Source organism: Somniosus microcephalus, chromosome 13 (assembly GCF_052327205.1).
Source record: "Somniosus microcephalus isolate GS21.2 chromosome 13, FLI_Smic_1.0, whole genome shotgun sequence".
In the NCBI taxonomy this organism is placed as follows: Eukaryota; Metazoa; Chordata; class Chondrichthyes; order Squaliformes; family Somniosidae; genus Somniosus; species Somniosus microcephalus.
In genome coordinates, this window is record NC_140999.1 from 27,157,973 (window position 1) to 27,174,076 (window position 16,104).

At 45.7% G+C, this 16,104-nt stretch overlaps 1 protein-coding gene across 4 annotated transcripts in view; it reads left to right on the top strand.

Annotated features, from left to right (window-relative positions):
- Positions 1 to 16,104, top strand: part of LOC147108162 (phospholipid-transporting ATPase IC-like) — a 152,601-nt gene that overhangs the window by 64,226 nt on the left and 72,271 nt on the right. For 3 of the 4 annotated variants that reach the window (XM_086004682.1, XM_086004681.1, XM_086004683.1), the window contains 5 exons: positions 664 to 762; positions 5,189 to 5,250; positions 5,770 to 5,842; positions 5,935 to 6,005; positions 6,508 to 6,590. In XM_086004682.1, the coding sequence (XP_085860808.1) occupies positions 664 to 762; positions 5,189 to 5,250; positions 5,770 to 5,842; positions 5,935 to 6,005; positions 6,508 to 6,590 (388 nt within the window). Of the gene's footprint in view, positions 1 to 663; positions 763 to 5,188; positions 5,251 to 5,769; positions 5,843 to 5,934; positions 6,006 to 6,507; positions 6,591 to 16,104 lie in introns of those variants that run through there. The other variant, XM_086004684.1, reaches the window with a different exon arrangement.

Consider the following 16,104-nt stretch of genomic DNA (forward strand, 5'->3'; position numbering starts at 1 on the left):
ATATAGATTTAAAAAGTGTGAATTAAAAATAAATTATTTGAAAGTTTACTGCTATTTTGGGGCCGTAGTATTTATAAGTCTTGACAGGTCTTCCTGTCAAGACTTATGAATGGGCTTTTCCCTCCTCCGATTGGCTTCCCATGGCCCACATGATCCCAGGGGATGCATCTCATTAACTGCGCCCCTGGGATACGCAAGCACTGCGCGCCGGCAGCTGGAGCAGGCCCCGGATCGGAATTCCACGGGGGCCCACAGCTCAACGGCCGGCGCGCTAGGTAAGTGCAGGTCGGGGGCTTGCACCCGCGGGAAGCCCCTGACCCGAATTTTTGGGCCATTATCATTTTTAAGACGATATACAATGGGACCAATGGAATAACTAGTGTGTTGTAATTTCCTAAGCCAATCATTACTTGCTTATCATGGGGGGTGTGGTGCGGGGGATATAATCTTCATCACTGAAATAGGCTGGGGAAGCCTATGAAAATTAAGTAGAGTTTTCTCCGAAGTCTGAGAATTGTTGGTTCCTATTTCAGTGTCGCTGCCTACAAACCCAGTGGAATGAGAGAGAAACTGGAACACAAGACTAAAAGGTTGATCAGGAATCTGCTCCAGGATTTAGAAATGCCTTCCTTCTCTCATCTGAGTGTTCTTTCTTTTGGTTAGGCTATCCCTGCTATTTCTACTTTGCCTTGGTATACGACGATGATTCCACTCACTTGCGTCCTGGCGGTAACAGCAGTCAAAGACCTAATTGATGATATTGTGAGTATTTCCGCACCAGTCATCAGCTAACAACAATTTGCATTTATACCATGCCTTTAATATAGTAAAATGCCCCAAAGCGCTTGATCGGAGCGTGATCAGACAGAAATCGACACTGAGGCACAGAAGGAGACATTAGGACAGACAGGTGACCAAACGTTTGGTCAAAGAGGTAGGTTTTAAGCTAATACACTATCATCATATGAATAAAAGGATGGCAAATAGCTGCATTACCTGAATGCTGGGCTTTATCAGGAGACTTGATTTCACATCCCAATCTTGGCTCATATTCACACCAGTGCTTCGCCTCATAGATAAGCTTCACCAGTCTAGGCTGCATCATCCATGGACAGGAAGGTAAACTGTAAGCACTGAATATTACAGATGGCACTTGTCTGTTATAAGAGATCCTGTACCATAAATAATGCCAAGTGTTAAGTCCTGATGTGTTATTAGGTATGTGTTAAATATAATAAATCATAAACCTATGATCTTGGTTACTAACCTTGGATCTTCAACACTCCCAGCTATTAATACTTTCAGTCCATAATCAGAACCTCTGGAATCTATTTCCATTAAAGAATCTACATTAAAACAGCTCATTCCTAGCCTCTAGGCACTTCTGTCTCAGATTCCAGTCCCCTTCCCCACCTCCCATCCCTTCTCCGTGTCTTGCACTACAGATATTTGGTCCTCAGTTTCACTGCACTCCATGTATTTCACAACAGAAGAACCCCACCAGACTGATTTTGTTTTGGTCCCTGAACCTCCTCTTGCAAAACAGATCTTCGTTCTGAAAACTGCTGTTTAAAATAGAAACAAATAAATAACGCTGAAAGAAGAATGCTGGGGGGTTTCACATGTGAAGACTTCAATGTCCTCCAAAGATCTGCCACAACATTTAAAATGTGCTCTGTCAAAGTCCTGTAGTCACTCCTTTTATACAGAGGAGACTGTAAGGATTTTTTACTAATCCATATACAGGCGTTGTAACAATGAAACCCCTTGTTATGTGAACTAGATACTGTATGTGCATTTCTCTTGTCTTTCAAATGGTGGACTGATGGCTACTCTAGTCAGACAAGGCCAATTATAAACCAACAGGCAAATCTATTTTACAAATAATATGTGAATGAGCAGAATTTACAATGAGTTCTAACCTATTCCATAATATCCTGCGTAACATAGAAAATAATAAGGCACACCATACTGTCCTCGATAGTGGACTAAAGAAACTTTTCTGATCATTAATTTCTCTGAAACTGGACTGCACTAAGATCAAGGAGAAAATTCTCATTCCCTGTAGTTGACTTCCTTACCAAATCTATCCAGACCGCCCCCTGTGTGACCTTTCTTAGCTGCACAGGGAGCCAAAAGCTTGACCTCCGACCCTCCCTCAGCTCTCCATGCCTGCGATTGGCCAGTGGAGCTGTTAATCAAACTGACCACTGCCCTCCTTGGCAGCCCGGGGCAGGGGAGGCCTCCTGCTCCTCCTGGCCCCACAAGGAAAGTAAAATCAAAAGGACTTGCCTCTTTGGCCCCCTTCTGTCCTCAGCTCCTCTTCCCACTAGGTTGACCTGGCGAGAAAGCCACAACCGCTTCCCTGCTCAGGCCCATGGTTAAAATAGCAATCGGACCCCGACGACATCATTGGAGCGTGATCTTCATATTGAAGGAAGGACCCTGCCGACTTCCAGCGGATGTCCTTCCCGCCTGCTCCGCACAGCAGATTAAAATCGAAGACTTCGAGCAGAGAGTGGGTGTCAGGGGGTACGTCCCGAGGGCGAATTAGGATAGTACTAATGGCCTGCGGGCATTATTCGCGGCCCCCGAGGCACCTTGCCGGTCGCGGGGGAGGGAGGAGGTTGCAACGAGGGCCTCGGGAGAGTCTGGCGGGGGGAGGTAATCGGGAGGGCTGTGAGCGGTGGTCGGCAGGGTCCCACGTGTTTAATATGGATGCAGGGGGGAGCACACCTGCTCCTCCTAGCTCCAAAATAAAGTAAATAAAAACCTTGAAACTTACCTTTTAGGTGGCAGCCTCCAGCGGTCCCCTTAGGAACGCTAAGTGCCTGCCGAAACTGCCCGAAGCACGCACGGTGTATGCTGCGGCCCTTCGCAGATCAGTTTGGTGAAGGGACCTGAAACGTTAACTCTGTTTTTATCTGCACCCTTCGCCCGATGCAATCAGCCTAACACCAGTTCCAGGCACATTCTCTGGACGCCTACTGATCAGTCCTAACCAATATGGCTTACTCCACACCCATTCTTACTGCTGCATATTTTCTGACTAGAAGCACTCAGTAAAATGGTAGTAAATATTAACAACAGACATGTTTCAGATGACAACAAATCCTGCGTAAGAACGGAAAGCATCAGGGAGGCAAAGACAAAGAACAGTCTGCATACCGATAACTACTGTGCACTTTAGGAACAGTTCATGTCAGACCATTTAGAACTCTGACAATGTCTGAAGTGAAAACATTTTTTCTGACCAACAAAGGTTTTGCGACTTATTTGATAAACCTCTTTGGAGATTGTCTCCAACATATCTCAAGATGTCTGCTTGTTCTTTGAGCAAGTGATGTTCAGCAATATTAATACAAAAAGAAAATACTGCAGATGCTGGAAATCTGAAATAAAAACAGAAAATGCTGGAGATACTCAGCAGGTCAGGCAGCATCTGTGAAGAGAGAAACAGAGTTAACGTTTCAGGTCGATGACTTTTCGGCAGAACTGGGAAAAAGCAGGAAATGGAACAGATTTTTAAGCAAGTGCAGGGGCTGGGAAAGGGGGGAGGGGACGAAAGAACAAAAGGGTAGGTCTGTGATAGGATAGAAGGCAGGAGAGGTTAAGAGACATTAAGAGATATTCAAGGCAAGAGGAGATGGTAATGGGACAGGTTAAGAAACAAAGGATGGCTCTAGATGAAGTGTAAATTGCGCTGGCAGAATGAAAGGGAGAGAAGAAAAGAAGTACAAACAAAAAGTGTGGATAAAATATATGTATATATGATAGGGGCTGAGGATATGATCCGAAATTGTTGAACTCTATGTTGGGTCCAGAGGGCTGTAAAGTGCCTAATCGAAAGATGAGGTGCTGTTACTCGAGCTGCCATGTGGGAGAGAAGAACAGAAGGCACAAACATAAAGTGTGGATAAAAAATATATATATGACCATTCTGCCTGCTGGTGAAAGAATATATTTGGACCATTCACCATATAGAACCATGGAAATTTACAGCACAGAAGGAGGCCATTTGGTCCATCATGTCAGGTGACTGGTATGTCAAGAGGAAGGGGTTGTAACCTGAAGAAAACTAGAGGTTTCTGCTGCCAGATTGTATCTTTTCCAGGGTCGGCTATGTCCCATCTAGTGGCTGGCCTCTGCCGCAGTAACCCCCCCGCAAGCCCCCCGCCCCCTCACTTTGAGATCCTCTAGTCCTGCTTTAATTTACTTTGAAATAACATTTTGAGTTTACCTTAGTTATGCCATTTAAAATTTCATACAGCACAACAAGGTCCCTCCTCAACTTTCTCCATAGAGGGAGTGCAGCGAAGGTTCACCAGACTGATTCCTGGGATGGCAGGACTGTCGTATGAGGAGAGATTGGGTCGACTAGGCCTGTATTCACTAGAGTTTAGAAGAATGAGAGGGGATCTCATTGAAACGTATAAAATTCTGACAGGGCTAGACAGACTGGATGCAGGGAGGATGTTTTCCCAGGCTGGGGGCTCTAGAATGAGGGGTCACAGTCTCAGGATACGGGGTAGGACATTTAGGACTGAGATGAGGAGAAATTTCTTCACTCAGAGGGTGGGGAACCTGTAGAATTCTCTACCACAGAGGGCTGTGGAGGCCAAGTCACTGAATACGTTTAAGAAGGGGATAGATAGATTTCTAGACACAAAAGGCATCAAGGGGTATGGGGCGAGAGCAGGAATATGGTATTGAGATAGAGGATCAGCCATGATCATACTGAATGGCAGAGCAGGCTCGAATGGCCGACTCCTGCTCCTATTTTTCTATGTTTAGAATTGAGCTTCTCCAATCTTTCCTTGTTGGTTATTTCCTTTACACGTCGGATCATTCTTGTTGCATTCTGTAATACGCATTAGCTTGTCATGGATAAAATGTTGCTTATAATTACATTTGCATGATGGACCTACACTTACGTAAACACATTAGGAATGTATTGGAACTTTGTAGAAATGTGTTTAAATTAGATATGCTTCTTATTTAATCAACACAAATAAGATTTGTAACTTGACTGATGTGTATATTGTTTTAACAGCTTTCTTGTGTTTTAACTTACTATTAAACAATTGACACATCATTAAATTAGTAATGATTTACAGCAAAAAAAGATAAATGTCATGGACAAAACAAAGTCGACTGTTGCTCAGTGTTTTGGCTCTGTGTTTGTTAGGCACGTCACAAGAGTGACAGAGAGATCAACAACCGACCATGCGATGTTCTTGTTGGGAAACGGTAAGCTATCAAACAGCATGACATCCATTATCACCTGACACAGTGTAGTGAGTATCGCAAGCAAGCACTTAGCACAGCATTGCCTCTTATCAGGTGTCAGCCTTGGCTAAGTGGTAGCACTCTCACCTCTGAATCAGGAGGTTATGGGTTCAAGTCCCTCGCCAGAGACTTGAGCATGTAATCTAGCCTGACACTCCAGTGCAGCACTGTTAAAGGTGCTTTCGGATGAGATGTTAAACCGAATCCCTGTCTGCCCTCTCAGGTGAATGTAAATTTGAAGTAAGAGCAGGCGAGTTCTCCTGATGTTCAGGTCAATATTTATGCAGCCAGCAGCATCAATAAAACAGATTATCCGGTCAATTATCTGATTGCTGTTTGTGGGATCTTGCTGTGTGCATTTGGCTGCCATGTTTGCCTATATTACAATAGTGACTATACTTCAAAAGTGAAGCACCTTGGGATGTCCTAAGGTCATGAAAGGCACTATAGAAATGCAAGTTTTTCCTATTTCATTTATAGCTTCACAATTGCAAAATGGAAAGAACTCCAAGTAGGCGATGTGGTTTGTCTAAAGAAGAATGACTTTGTTCCAGTGAGTTATCTTTTAAAGATATCTATTATTTATTCACTGTAGCTACAGTGTTTCAGTATCTCAAACAGTGTTCATATTTGTGGTTCTCCTAGGCTGATCTCTTCTTGTTGTCTAGTTCGGAGCCAAATAGCCTGTGTTATGTTGAAACAGCTGAAATCGATGGGTAAGGTTTCTGCATTCACTGATTGTTATTTATATTTAACTTTCCTGCATGTGTTGTGTTGGGGAATTGTGGAACTCTGCTTCCTTTACTGGCAGTGATATTGCTACAGGGAACTTTCCCAGGATGCCCAATTCACAATGAAATTGGTAATGGCATTAGAATAGTTTCAGTTTCTTAACTAGAATTTTCTCTGGTCATCTGGGTGTCTGTCACATTCGGAAATCAATCACCATGTTTAAGAGTCTCCAACACAAGCTACTGAGAAATCTGCACCTGCCTGTTGAGTTTCTGATTGCTCGATATGAACCTCACACCCAGGGACACGACCTACTTACCTAATGTTTTGGGCAGTCGAAGGCCGTTGGTCCATCTAGCCTACGATGACAAGTCCTTACAATGGTGCAAGATTTCAGCCTATTCATGCAGCCTAACAGCATTAATTGAAATATAAAATGACTGATCAATTCAACAGCTTTATAATTGAAAATGATTTTGCTTTCAGTGAAACCAATCTTAAATACAGACAAGCACTGAGTATCACACACAATGAGGTGAACACCATGGACCAACTGATGCAGTTTGATGGTGAGTGTTAAATACGGTTGCAGGACCTTGTCTCAAGAGTGTAAGTGATTCGCACAGTGGGGGCAATTTTCTGCCGTCGGAGGGGGTGGGTTTGGAGGTGGGAAAGGCGGGAAAATCAGATTCAATGAGGCCGGGTTTGGAACCTGCTTCCAACTTGTAATGTATATACCTTTAAGGGTGGAACTATCTTTTACAGCTCATGTATACTGCAGTACCGGCAGTGACCACACCTGTATATAGCACTGAGTAGTAATCTGTACAGATCAGTTCCCGTGTGAGCCACGTTGAGTAAACACCTGTTGTACCGTTCTCCTGCAGTCTGTGTCTTATTATACACAGACACAACATTGGCGACAAGGCAAGTTCGAACCTACCTGCAACTCTGCATCACCTCCCGGGGATTCGTTCCTGGAGATCAGTGGATTGGAGGTCAAGGCCAGAGACTCGGGCGTCGACCAGTCATCCAGCAGAGACTCGAGAATTGTGGGGGAGGCTGTCGAGAGCCAGGCTTGGCTTTCCAGTCGAGGTGGTCCAGCGAAACGGGCTGGCAACAGGTAGTGCGCAGACCCTTCCCGGACAGCGGCGGGCTAGAGCCCAATCGAGCGGCACAGCAAAGGGCCGAGCAGCGTCGAAGAGAGGGAGAGAGAGACGCGCAGAAACCCGCGAGGCGCCGCCATTGCCACGAGGACCACTGAGAGCGGCGTTGGCAGCAGCGCAGGAGAAACGTGCGAAACCTACAGGGCGCCGCCATTGCCACGAGAACCGCCGGGAGCGGCGTTGGCAGCAGCGGGGGAGGAAGGAAAGTGCGGGAGATGCCATTTTAAGCCATTGGGAGACGCCATTTTAAACCACACCCAAAATGACGAAGAGTGGCAGTATCACTGTGTTTGACAATGAAGTCGAAGATTGGACTACATATGTCGAACGAATAGAGGTATACTGCAAGGCAAATGAGGTGTCAGATGACAAGAAAGCGTCGGTATTGTTAAATTTAATGGGTGCAAAGACGTATGGTTTATTACGAAATCTAGTAACCCCAACGAAGCCAATGGAAAAGAATTTTGAAGACATAGTAACGATACTACAGGAACATTTAAACCCCACACCGCTGCTGATAGCAGAAAGATTCAAGTTTCACAAACGGAACCAGCATAAGGATGAAAGCAATGCTGATTATTTAACAGAACTGCGCAAACTATCGAAACACTGCCAGTTTGGAGCGGGACCGGCAGATACCTTAAGGGACAAGTTTGTGTGTGGGCTTCAAAGTGAAGGAACCCAGAAACGGCTTTTATCTGAAAAGGACCTTACGCTGGAAAAGGCTTTCAGCATTGTATCACATGAAGCAGCAGCACGGGGCGCTGCAGAGATACAACAGAGACCGCAAGAATATGGCACAAACGAAATGTCATATAGAACAGAGAAGTGCTATCGCTGCGGCAGAACAACACATGACTAGAATGATTGCTGGTTCAAAGACAAAGTGTGCAGACAGTGTGGAAAAGTAGGACACATAGCATGAGTCTGCAGGTCGGGAAAGAAAACCAGCAATAAGAAACCTACCAAAGAAAAGTACAAGAAGGTACATAAGATGACGGAGAATAGTTCAGACGAACAAAAGAGTGATAACGACTCCGAAAGCAGGGAACTGAGTTGTCTGAAACTACATAATGTGATCACAATGGAGGATCACCGAACCATTTGGGTCACTCTCAAGATAGCAGGAGTCCAGGTAAAGATGGAATTGGACACAGGATCAGCCCTAACAGTCATAAACCGATGGGACTACGAGCGGCTATTCTCACACATACCCTTGAGAGACACAAAAATTATTTTGAAGACGTACACGGGGCAAAAAGTCTACCCCAAAGGAAAAATAAGGGTGACCGTTATATATAACGGTAAGGAAACACCAAAACTAGACCTGTATGTATTGCAAGATGGAGGACCACCATTACTGGGACATGAATGGATCCGGAAAATACAACTGGATTGGCATTCCATACAGGCACTGACTGTGGCTGACAAAAAGGATGACGACATCACACCTGGGCGACTGTCAAAGATCCTAACTGACGCGAAAGAAGTGTTCCAGCAAGGATTCGGAACACTAAAAGGCATGACAGTGACGATTAAAATTGAAGAAAACGCAAGCCCAAAATTTTTTAGGGCCAGACCGGTACCTTATGCGATCCGCCCAGCCGTCGAAGCAGAGCTGGAGAGTCTGGAATGTTCAGGTGTACTGTCCAAGGTAGACTGGAGCGAGTGGGCTACACCCATCGTCCCTGTGATGAAAAAGTCGTTGAGCAGCACGCCTGGGGAACCAAGGAAGGTTCGCATCTGTGGGGACTTTAAGGTAACAGTGAACCTGGTCCTTCACACCGTACAATATCCACTTCCGCGGATTGAAGATATTTTCGCCTCGCTATCTGGAGGGAAACGCTTCACTAAGATTGAGAAGCATCAAAAAAATACCTCACAATCAACACCCATAAACGTCTCTACCAATACAACTGGCTGGTATTCGGGGTAGCATCAGCTCCGGCTATTTGGCAGAGGGCAATGGAACAAGTCCTGCAAGGGATCCCAGGGACCCAGTGTTATTTGGACGACATCCTGGTCACGGACGAAAATGACAGTGATCACCTTGCCAACCTGGAGCAGGTGCTCACTAGATTGCAGGAATATGGGCTCCGAGCTAACCGCCCCAAATGCGAGTTTTTTAGAAAACAGATCTCGTATTGTGGCCACGTTATCGATAAAGAGGGGTTACATAAGTTCCCAGAGAAGATTGAGGCAGTAGTCAAGGCTCCAGCACCGGAAAATGTGTCACAACTGAGGTCGTTCCTCGGGCTGGTAAACTACTACCATAAGTTCTTGCCAAATTTGTCTACAATACTACACCCACTGAACACCCTACTGCAAACTGGGGTGCCATGGAAGTGGAGTGACGAATGTAGACGAGCTTTCCAGAAGAGCAAAACACTAATCACATCGAAAGAGGTATTGGCCCATTACAACCCGGCATTACCAATTCGGTTAGCATGTGATGCGTCACCCTACGGCATTGGAGCGGTGCTGTCGCACAAATTCTCGGACGGCTCAGAGAGGCCAATAGCCTTTGCGTCACGATCACTAACCTCAGCCGAGCGTAACTACGCCCAGATTGACAGGGAGGCCCTTAGCCTAGTGTGGGGAGTGAAAAAGTTCAATCACTATCTGCACGGGCAGAAATTCACCTTGCTGACTGATCACCAGCCTCTTGTCTCCATTTTTAATCCGAAGAAGGGCGTTCCGGTGATGACTGCACAACGACTACAAAGATGGTCACTTTTTCTAGGGGCGCACCACTATGAGATTGAATATAAGGGCACGAAACAGCATGGAAATGCTGATGGGCTATCACGCCTGCCACTGCCTACTGCGGAGGAAGCACCAGCAGTGGATCCTGTCAAAATATTCCATTCGACTATAGTTGAATACCTACTGGTAACTAACGCTTGTATCGAAAAGGAAACCCGAAATGACCCGACACAGTCTCGGGTATATGATTTGACGGTGAAGGGATGGCCAGCACATGGCGACTCACTGTTGCCAGCATTCTCGACAAGGAGAGAACAGCTGTCAGTGTGCCGGGGGACCTTGATGTGTGGATCCCGAGTGGTAATTCCACCCAAGTTAAGGGATAGAGTGCTCAATGAGCTTCATGAGGGTCATCTGGGAGGGGTAAAAATGAAAAGCCTAGCCAGGGCTTATGTGTGGTGGCCGGGAATCGATAAACAAATCGAGGACCTGACCAAGAGCTGCTCAGGATGCCAGAAAGTCCAAAATGCACCACCACAGGCCCCTCTACACCCATGGGAGTGGCCCTCATCTCCATGGCAACGGGTGCATATTGATTTTGCTGGTCCATTCATGGACTCAATGTTTTTAATAGCTGTGGATGCGCACTCGAAATGGCCTGAGGTCATCAAAATGTCCTCCACCACGGAGAAAACTATTGCAGTCCTATGGACCATTTTTGCCAGGAATGGCTTGCCAGAACAGATTTGCTCCGACAACGGACCACAGTTTGTGTCCGAAGAGTTCCGGAGGTTCTTGAAAAAGAATGGGGTAAGGCATTACACATCCGCCTCGTATCATCCAGCCACAAATGGATTGGCTGAGAGGTTCGTACAAACCTTTAAGAAGGCAATAAAGGCTATGTACAATGACAACATTCCACTGCAGCACAAGGTGGACAATTTCCTGTTCGCCTACCGGAATGCGACACATGCAGTCACCAACCAGGCCCCAGCCATGATGTTCTTTAACCGAAGGTTAAGATCTCGCCTGGATTTGCTCAGACCAAACGTATGAAGAGATGTTGAGAGTAAGCAATTCCAGCACATCCATGAGAAGCCAACAAGGAGCTTCAATGTAGGGCAACCAGTCTTGGCCCGCGAATACCGAACAGAAAAATGGCAGCCAGGAACGATATGCACACGGCAGGGCCCACTAATGTACACAGTGGACGTTGGGGAGAGCATCGTGAGATGCCATGCTGACCAGATCCTAGAGTCACAGGAACAAGTCAACCCCATGCCTCGCCCATACATACCTGGTGATGAACCCGCGTACAGGTCGCATCTACCCCAGAAACAGTAGCATCGGAAGCTGATGAACCAACCGACGACAGGGGGCCAGAATCGCCTCCGCAGCAAGAGCAAGACACTCGGGAAAGGCGCTATCCAGAAAGGATCAGGAAGCCTCCCCAAAGACTGAATATATAAATAGACTATTTTCAGCTAATGTTGCATGTTAAAAGTGTTAATTGTAATTAGTTTGATATTTAATTGTTAAATGAGTGTTATGGTACTGTTAATCTAAAAGGGGAGGAATTGTAATGTATATACCTTTAAGGGGGGAACTATCTTTTACAGCTCATGTATACTGCAGTACCGGCAGTGACCACACCTGTATATAGCACTGAGTAGTAATCTGTACAGATCAGTTCCCGTGTGAGCCACGTTCTCCTGCAGTCTGTGTCTTATTATACACAGACACAACACAACTGGCCTCCAAGGGATTTTGCCGGTGCCGGATTTGGAGGTCGGTAAACGATCCGGCCTCCAGCTGGCCATAGTGATACTTGTCATCATTAAATGCTCGTTAAGGGTCTCTCAGCGCCTATTTTGAGAGGCCCTCATGATTTTGCGACGATTTCGGTGTGCTCCACGCACCTCCTGAACCACGCCAGGTAAACCTAGCCGGTTGACTCGTGGGTGGCCTCCTCACTGCTGCAGGTCTAACAAGGCATCGTTTATTGCAGCAAGGATTACTTGCAGATGTCAGACCTTGGCTTTAAAAGGTCTCTGAGCACTTTTAGAAGGCCTTCCGAAGTTAGAGGTGCTACAGCTTGACTCCATCAACTGTGGGGCCTCCTTGTAAGACCCTCTCCGCGCTTGCAATGAGCGCTTCCCCAAAGGAGGCATCTGCAAGCAGCATGGGAACCATTCGTTTTCTTTCTGCATGGACCTCAGATGAGGATGAGGAGGAGGAGGAGGCTGAAGAGGAGGAGGAGGATCTGGAGGAGGAGGAGGAGCAGGAGGAGGAGCAGGAGGAGGTCAGAGCGCTGGTGTATCGACCAGCGGCAGCACTCGAGCACATGGCTGCCCGGGATGCGAGGGATGAACTTATCCGGGCCAGATTTGCATAGGTTTCCCAAGTTGGCACATGTCCTTGGCTCCAACCTAGGACATCATTGACAATGGACGTGACTCTCTGGCCTTCTTTCACTCAGGCCACCAACCTGACAACGTAAGTGTGGCGGAGGCCGCAATGTGGAGCTGCCTAAGGTGAAAGAAAAGATGCCATAATGCCAACATTTTGGCTTCAAATCATTTTAATGCTTTCCAACAGGGATGGTATTTCATCAATACACATAAACATTCTCCCAATCTGCACACAGATCTGGAGGTTATATCCCTTGCCAGCTGTACCCACACAGCCTTGGTTTCTTTGGGAGGCCTCTTCCTCCCAGATGAGTGGAAGAGCACCTTCCTGCTAGCTGTCACCCCCCAAACAACTTTTGTAGCGCCTCATCCGAGAACCTCGGGGAGGCCCTTGCCTTGAAATTGAACATAGTGGTTTCCCAAAATATGTTGCAGGTGGTGCAGAAATCCTGTGGAATGAGCCAAGGGAGCAAGAAGCCATAAAATCAGACTGGAAAAGTGTCAACAGAGGTGGGTTTCAGTCCCAAAACACTAATTGACCACACCTCTGAAATCAAGTGACCAATCATGGGAAAATCGCAAATTTTTGAAAACTATCAGTGGAGGTGGGTTTCAAACCCACCCAAACCGAAACCCACCTCCATCTCACCTCCAGTGAGAAAATCGCCCCTAACGTTTCTGTAGTGTATGTACCTTTAAGGGGGAGAACTACTTTTTACAGCTCCTGTATCCTGTAGTACCGGCAGTGACCACACCTGTATATAAGCCCTGAGTGGCGCTCTGTACAGTCAGTTGCAGTTTGAACTTCACCCAGTAAACACCTGTTGATCGTTCCCTGCAGTCTTTGTCTGATTATTGAAAGGACACAACATTAAGATACCCGGATCTAACAGTTTCCAACAGAGCAAATTGTCCGTGGTCTATAGAAGAACAGGTTTGATGACCTTGATGACCTTTTCTCGTTCCATGCATTCTCATGTTATAATCTCTTATCTGACCATAAACGTTTGTCTTGTGTTGCAAATGATAAACAGACGGTGGTTTGGGAATGGTAAGGAAAGTAAGTGTCTGCAAACCCACAGTCCTCTCATGTTTAATTTTTGAACCAAAATATTAAATGGTTGAAATTTGAATATCTCCGTTAACCTTTAAGATCTAGGGCCGTATTTGGCGATCTAAAGGCCCATCTATTATGAAGTCACATTGCGTAAGCAGGGGACTCTACTCTAAACCAGTGTGTGGGGCCTTGCCAGCAGCACAGTGGGTAAGAAAATTAGGTGCCTAACCTCATACACCTGATTCCCCATTTGCCCAATTTTAGGCGGTGCGATTTTGGGGATGAAAGAAGCCAAAGCCACCGTTTACATAGTTAAATTATTTAAATCCGCTCCCATTTTTATTTTATTTAAATTTCGCAGGAGGCGTTAGTGGCGCCGCGCCCGGGCGCTAACGGGAGGTGCAAATCAACCGAATTTAGCCCCCCACAAGTTTTATCATTTTTTTTTAGTGTCCCTCCACCCCCACCAAAATGTCAAAATCCAAAATGTCTAAAATATTTTGTAGTTTTAATTTATTCCAAAGCACACAGTGTATGTATAAAGAATATTAAAGAAGCTCTGTACTCTTCTCCAGTATCGATTGGCTGGTTTTCTCTGGGGATTCCAAAACTAGGGGACAAAAATATAAGATAGTCACTAATAAATCCAATAAGGAATTCAGGAGAAACGTCTTCACCCAGAGAGTGGTGAGAATGTGGAACTTGCTACTACATGGAGTAGTTGAGGCGACTAGCATAGATGTATTTAAGGGGAAGCTAGAGAAACACATGAGGGAGAAAGGAGTAGAAAGATTTGTTGATAGGGTGAGATGAAGTAGAGTGGGAGGAGGCTCATGTGGAGCATAAACACCAGCGTAGACCAGTTGGGCTGAATGGCCTGTTTCTGTGCTGTTATTTCTATGTAATTCTATGTAACATGTAACATACAATATAATAATAAATATGCTGGTTACTCTCTGTATAAACATACATCTGGAATTTCTTTGGGGGGTTTCCCTGATCTCCTGCCGTAACTTCTGCAGAATATTAGTAGAACCCTCAGAGAAAGGGAGTAAATGACTAAAAAAATGGCCACGTACCATTTCTCCAGGGTGCCACCGATCTTCAACCAAAATTATGGCACGACATTGGGAGAACCTTGCAGAAAATCTCCCCCATAGACTGTAAGAGTGGGTCAAAATCCTGGAACTCCCTCCCTAACAGCACCGTGGGAGTACTGTCACCACACGGAATGCAGCGGTTCAAGGGGGCGGCTCACCACCACCTTCTCAAGGGCAATTAGGATGGGCAATAAATGCTGGCCTTGCGCTCACACCCCGTGAATGAATAAAAAAAAGACATAAACTCCGTTATTACGCTGTAGAACAGGTTACCATTCGAAAAGTAGCTTAGTTTTTCACCTGGCAGGCACAAAAACTTGAACACAGAACTCTCTGGCTGTTTACTGCAGAGCTGATAAAAATGATGCTCTAAGTGAACACATGAAGCCCAATATATAAGCTTGTAATGGGTGAACTCTGACCTCCGAGCTGTCCATCAAAGTGCATTGCAGCCAATCAATGGCCCTGTCCCCTTCTCAAAGATCTCAGACACAGCTGTCAATTGAACCCTCTAACCCAGGCTTGGGACCAACTCTGCAGACTTGTTTACCCACGGAAATATGATCCAAGCCCCTTGGAGGTTATAGTGAAAAAAAGAAAGCAATATTTGACGACATCTCTGATGGAAGGCTGCCTTTCTCTTATCAATATTGAATGGATATCGAACCTTTGGCAATGGCAGGATGTTTGTGTGTGTAAATGATGGCTCTGGTTAATTAAACAGTTAATACCTTAGACAACCCCTTGTGCTTACCTTAGAAGCTTGCACCCTGCGGACAACCTGTCTGGACTCTGAACTGATGGCTTTTTGGTTGCATAACTTTACATACTTTTTCTGCCAACACAAAATAAAAGTAAACATTTTAATACAGACAACATTTTTTTTTGTCACATCATTCCCTCCCTATTTTAATCCTATTGCTGGCACATGAGGTTTGTGCACACTGTGCTAGGCATGCCACCATAATATAAACAATATAAACTAAATGGTACAATTTTAGAGGGGACACAGGAACAAACAGACCTGGGTGTTTACACACAGCAATCTTTGAAGGTGGCAAGACAAGTTAATAAAGGCATACAGGATCCTTGGCTTTATATATAGAGGCATAGGGTTGGATTTTGTCAATGGGGACGTGATTGAGGCGGGACTCCCACTTTTTGGGTTGTAGTCCTGCCTCCATCGACTTGTAGCCAACCCACGCTATTTTCCCTTGTTAAGCCCGCCCAGCGGGCTCAGCAGGCCAATTAAGGGACACCTGGTTACTGGTGACGTCAGCGATTGACATTTCTTGACAGATGAAAAATCAGTGTTTGACAGCTCTCTGAAGCTGTCAAACACTGACAATCTGTCTTCTAACTTGAGTTCTTCTACTCAGACTCAGTTAGAGATCTCTCCAGACCAGAAAGCAGAATGCTGCAGCTTTTGACAGTTCAGCGGCCATTCTGCTTTCTGTGTTGGTGAGCTGAGGGACTCCCGAGACCTGAAGGAAGGAAGCCTGCAGGAGAAAGTAAAGGTAAGTAAAACTTATTAAAACACTTTACACTTACCTCACACACTTACATTTGCACCCATGCACCCATCACTCACCTGCACAACGGACATCTCGACCCCTTCAGACCGATGGTCCACCTCACTAACT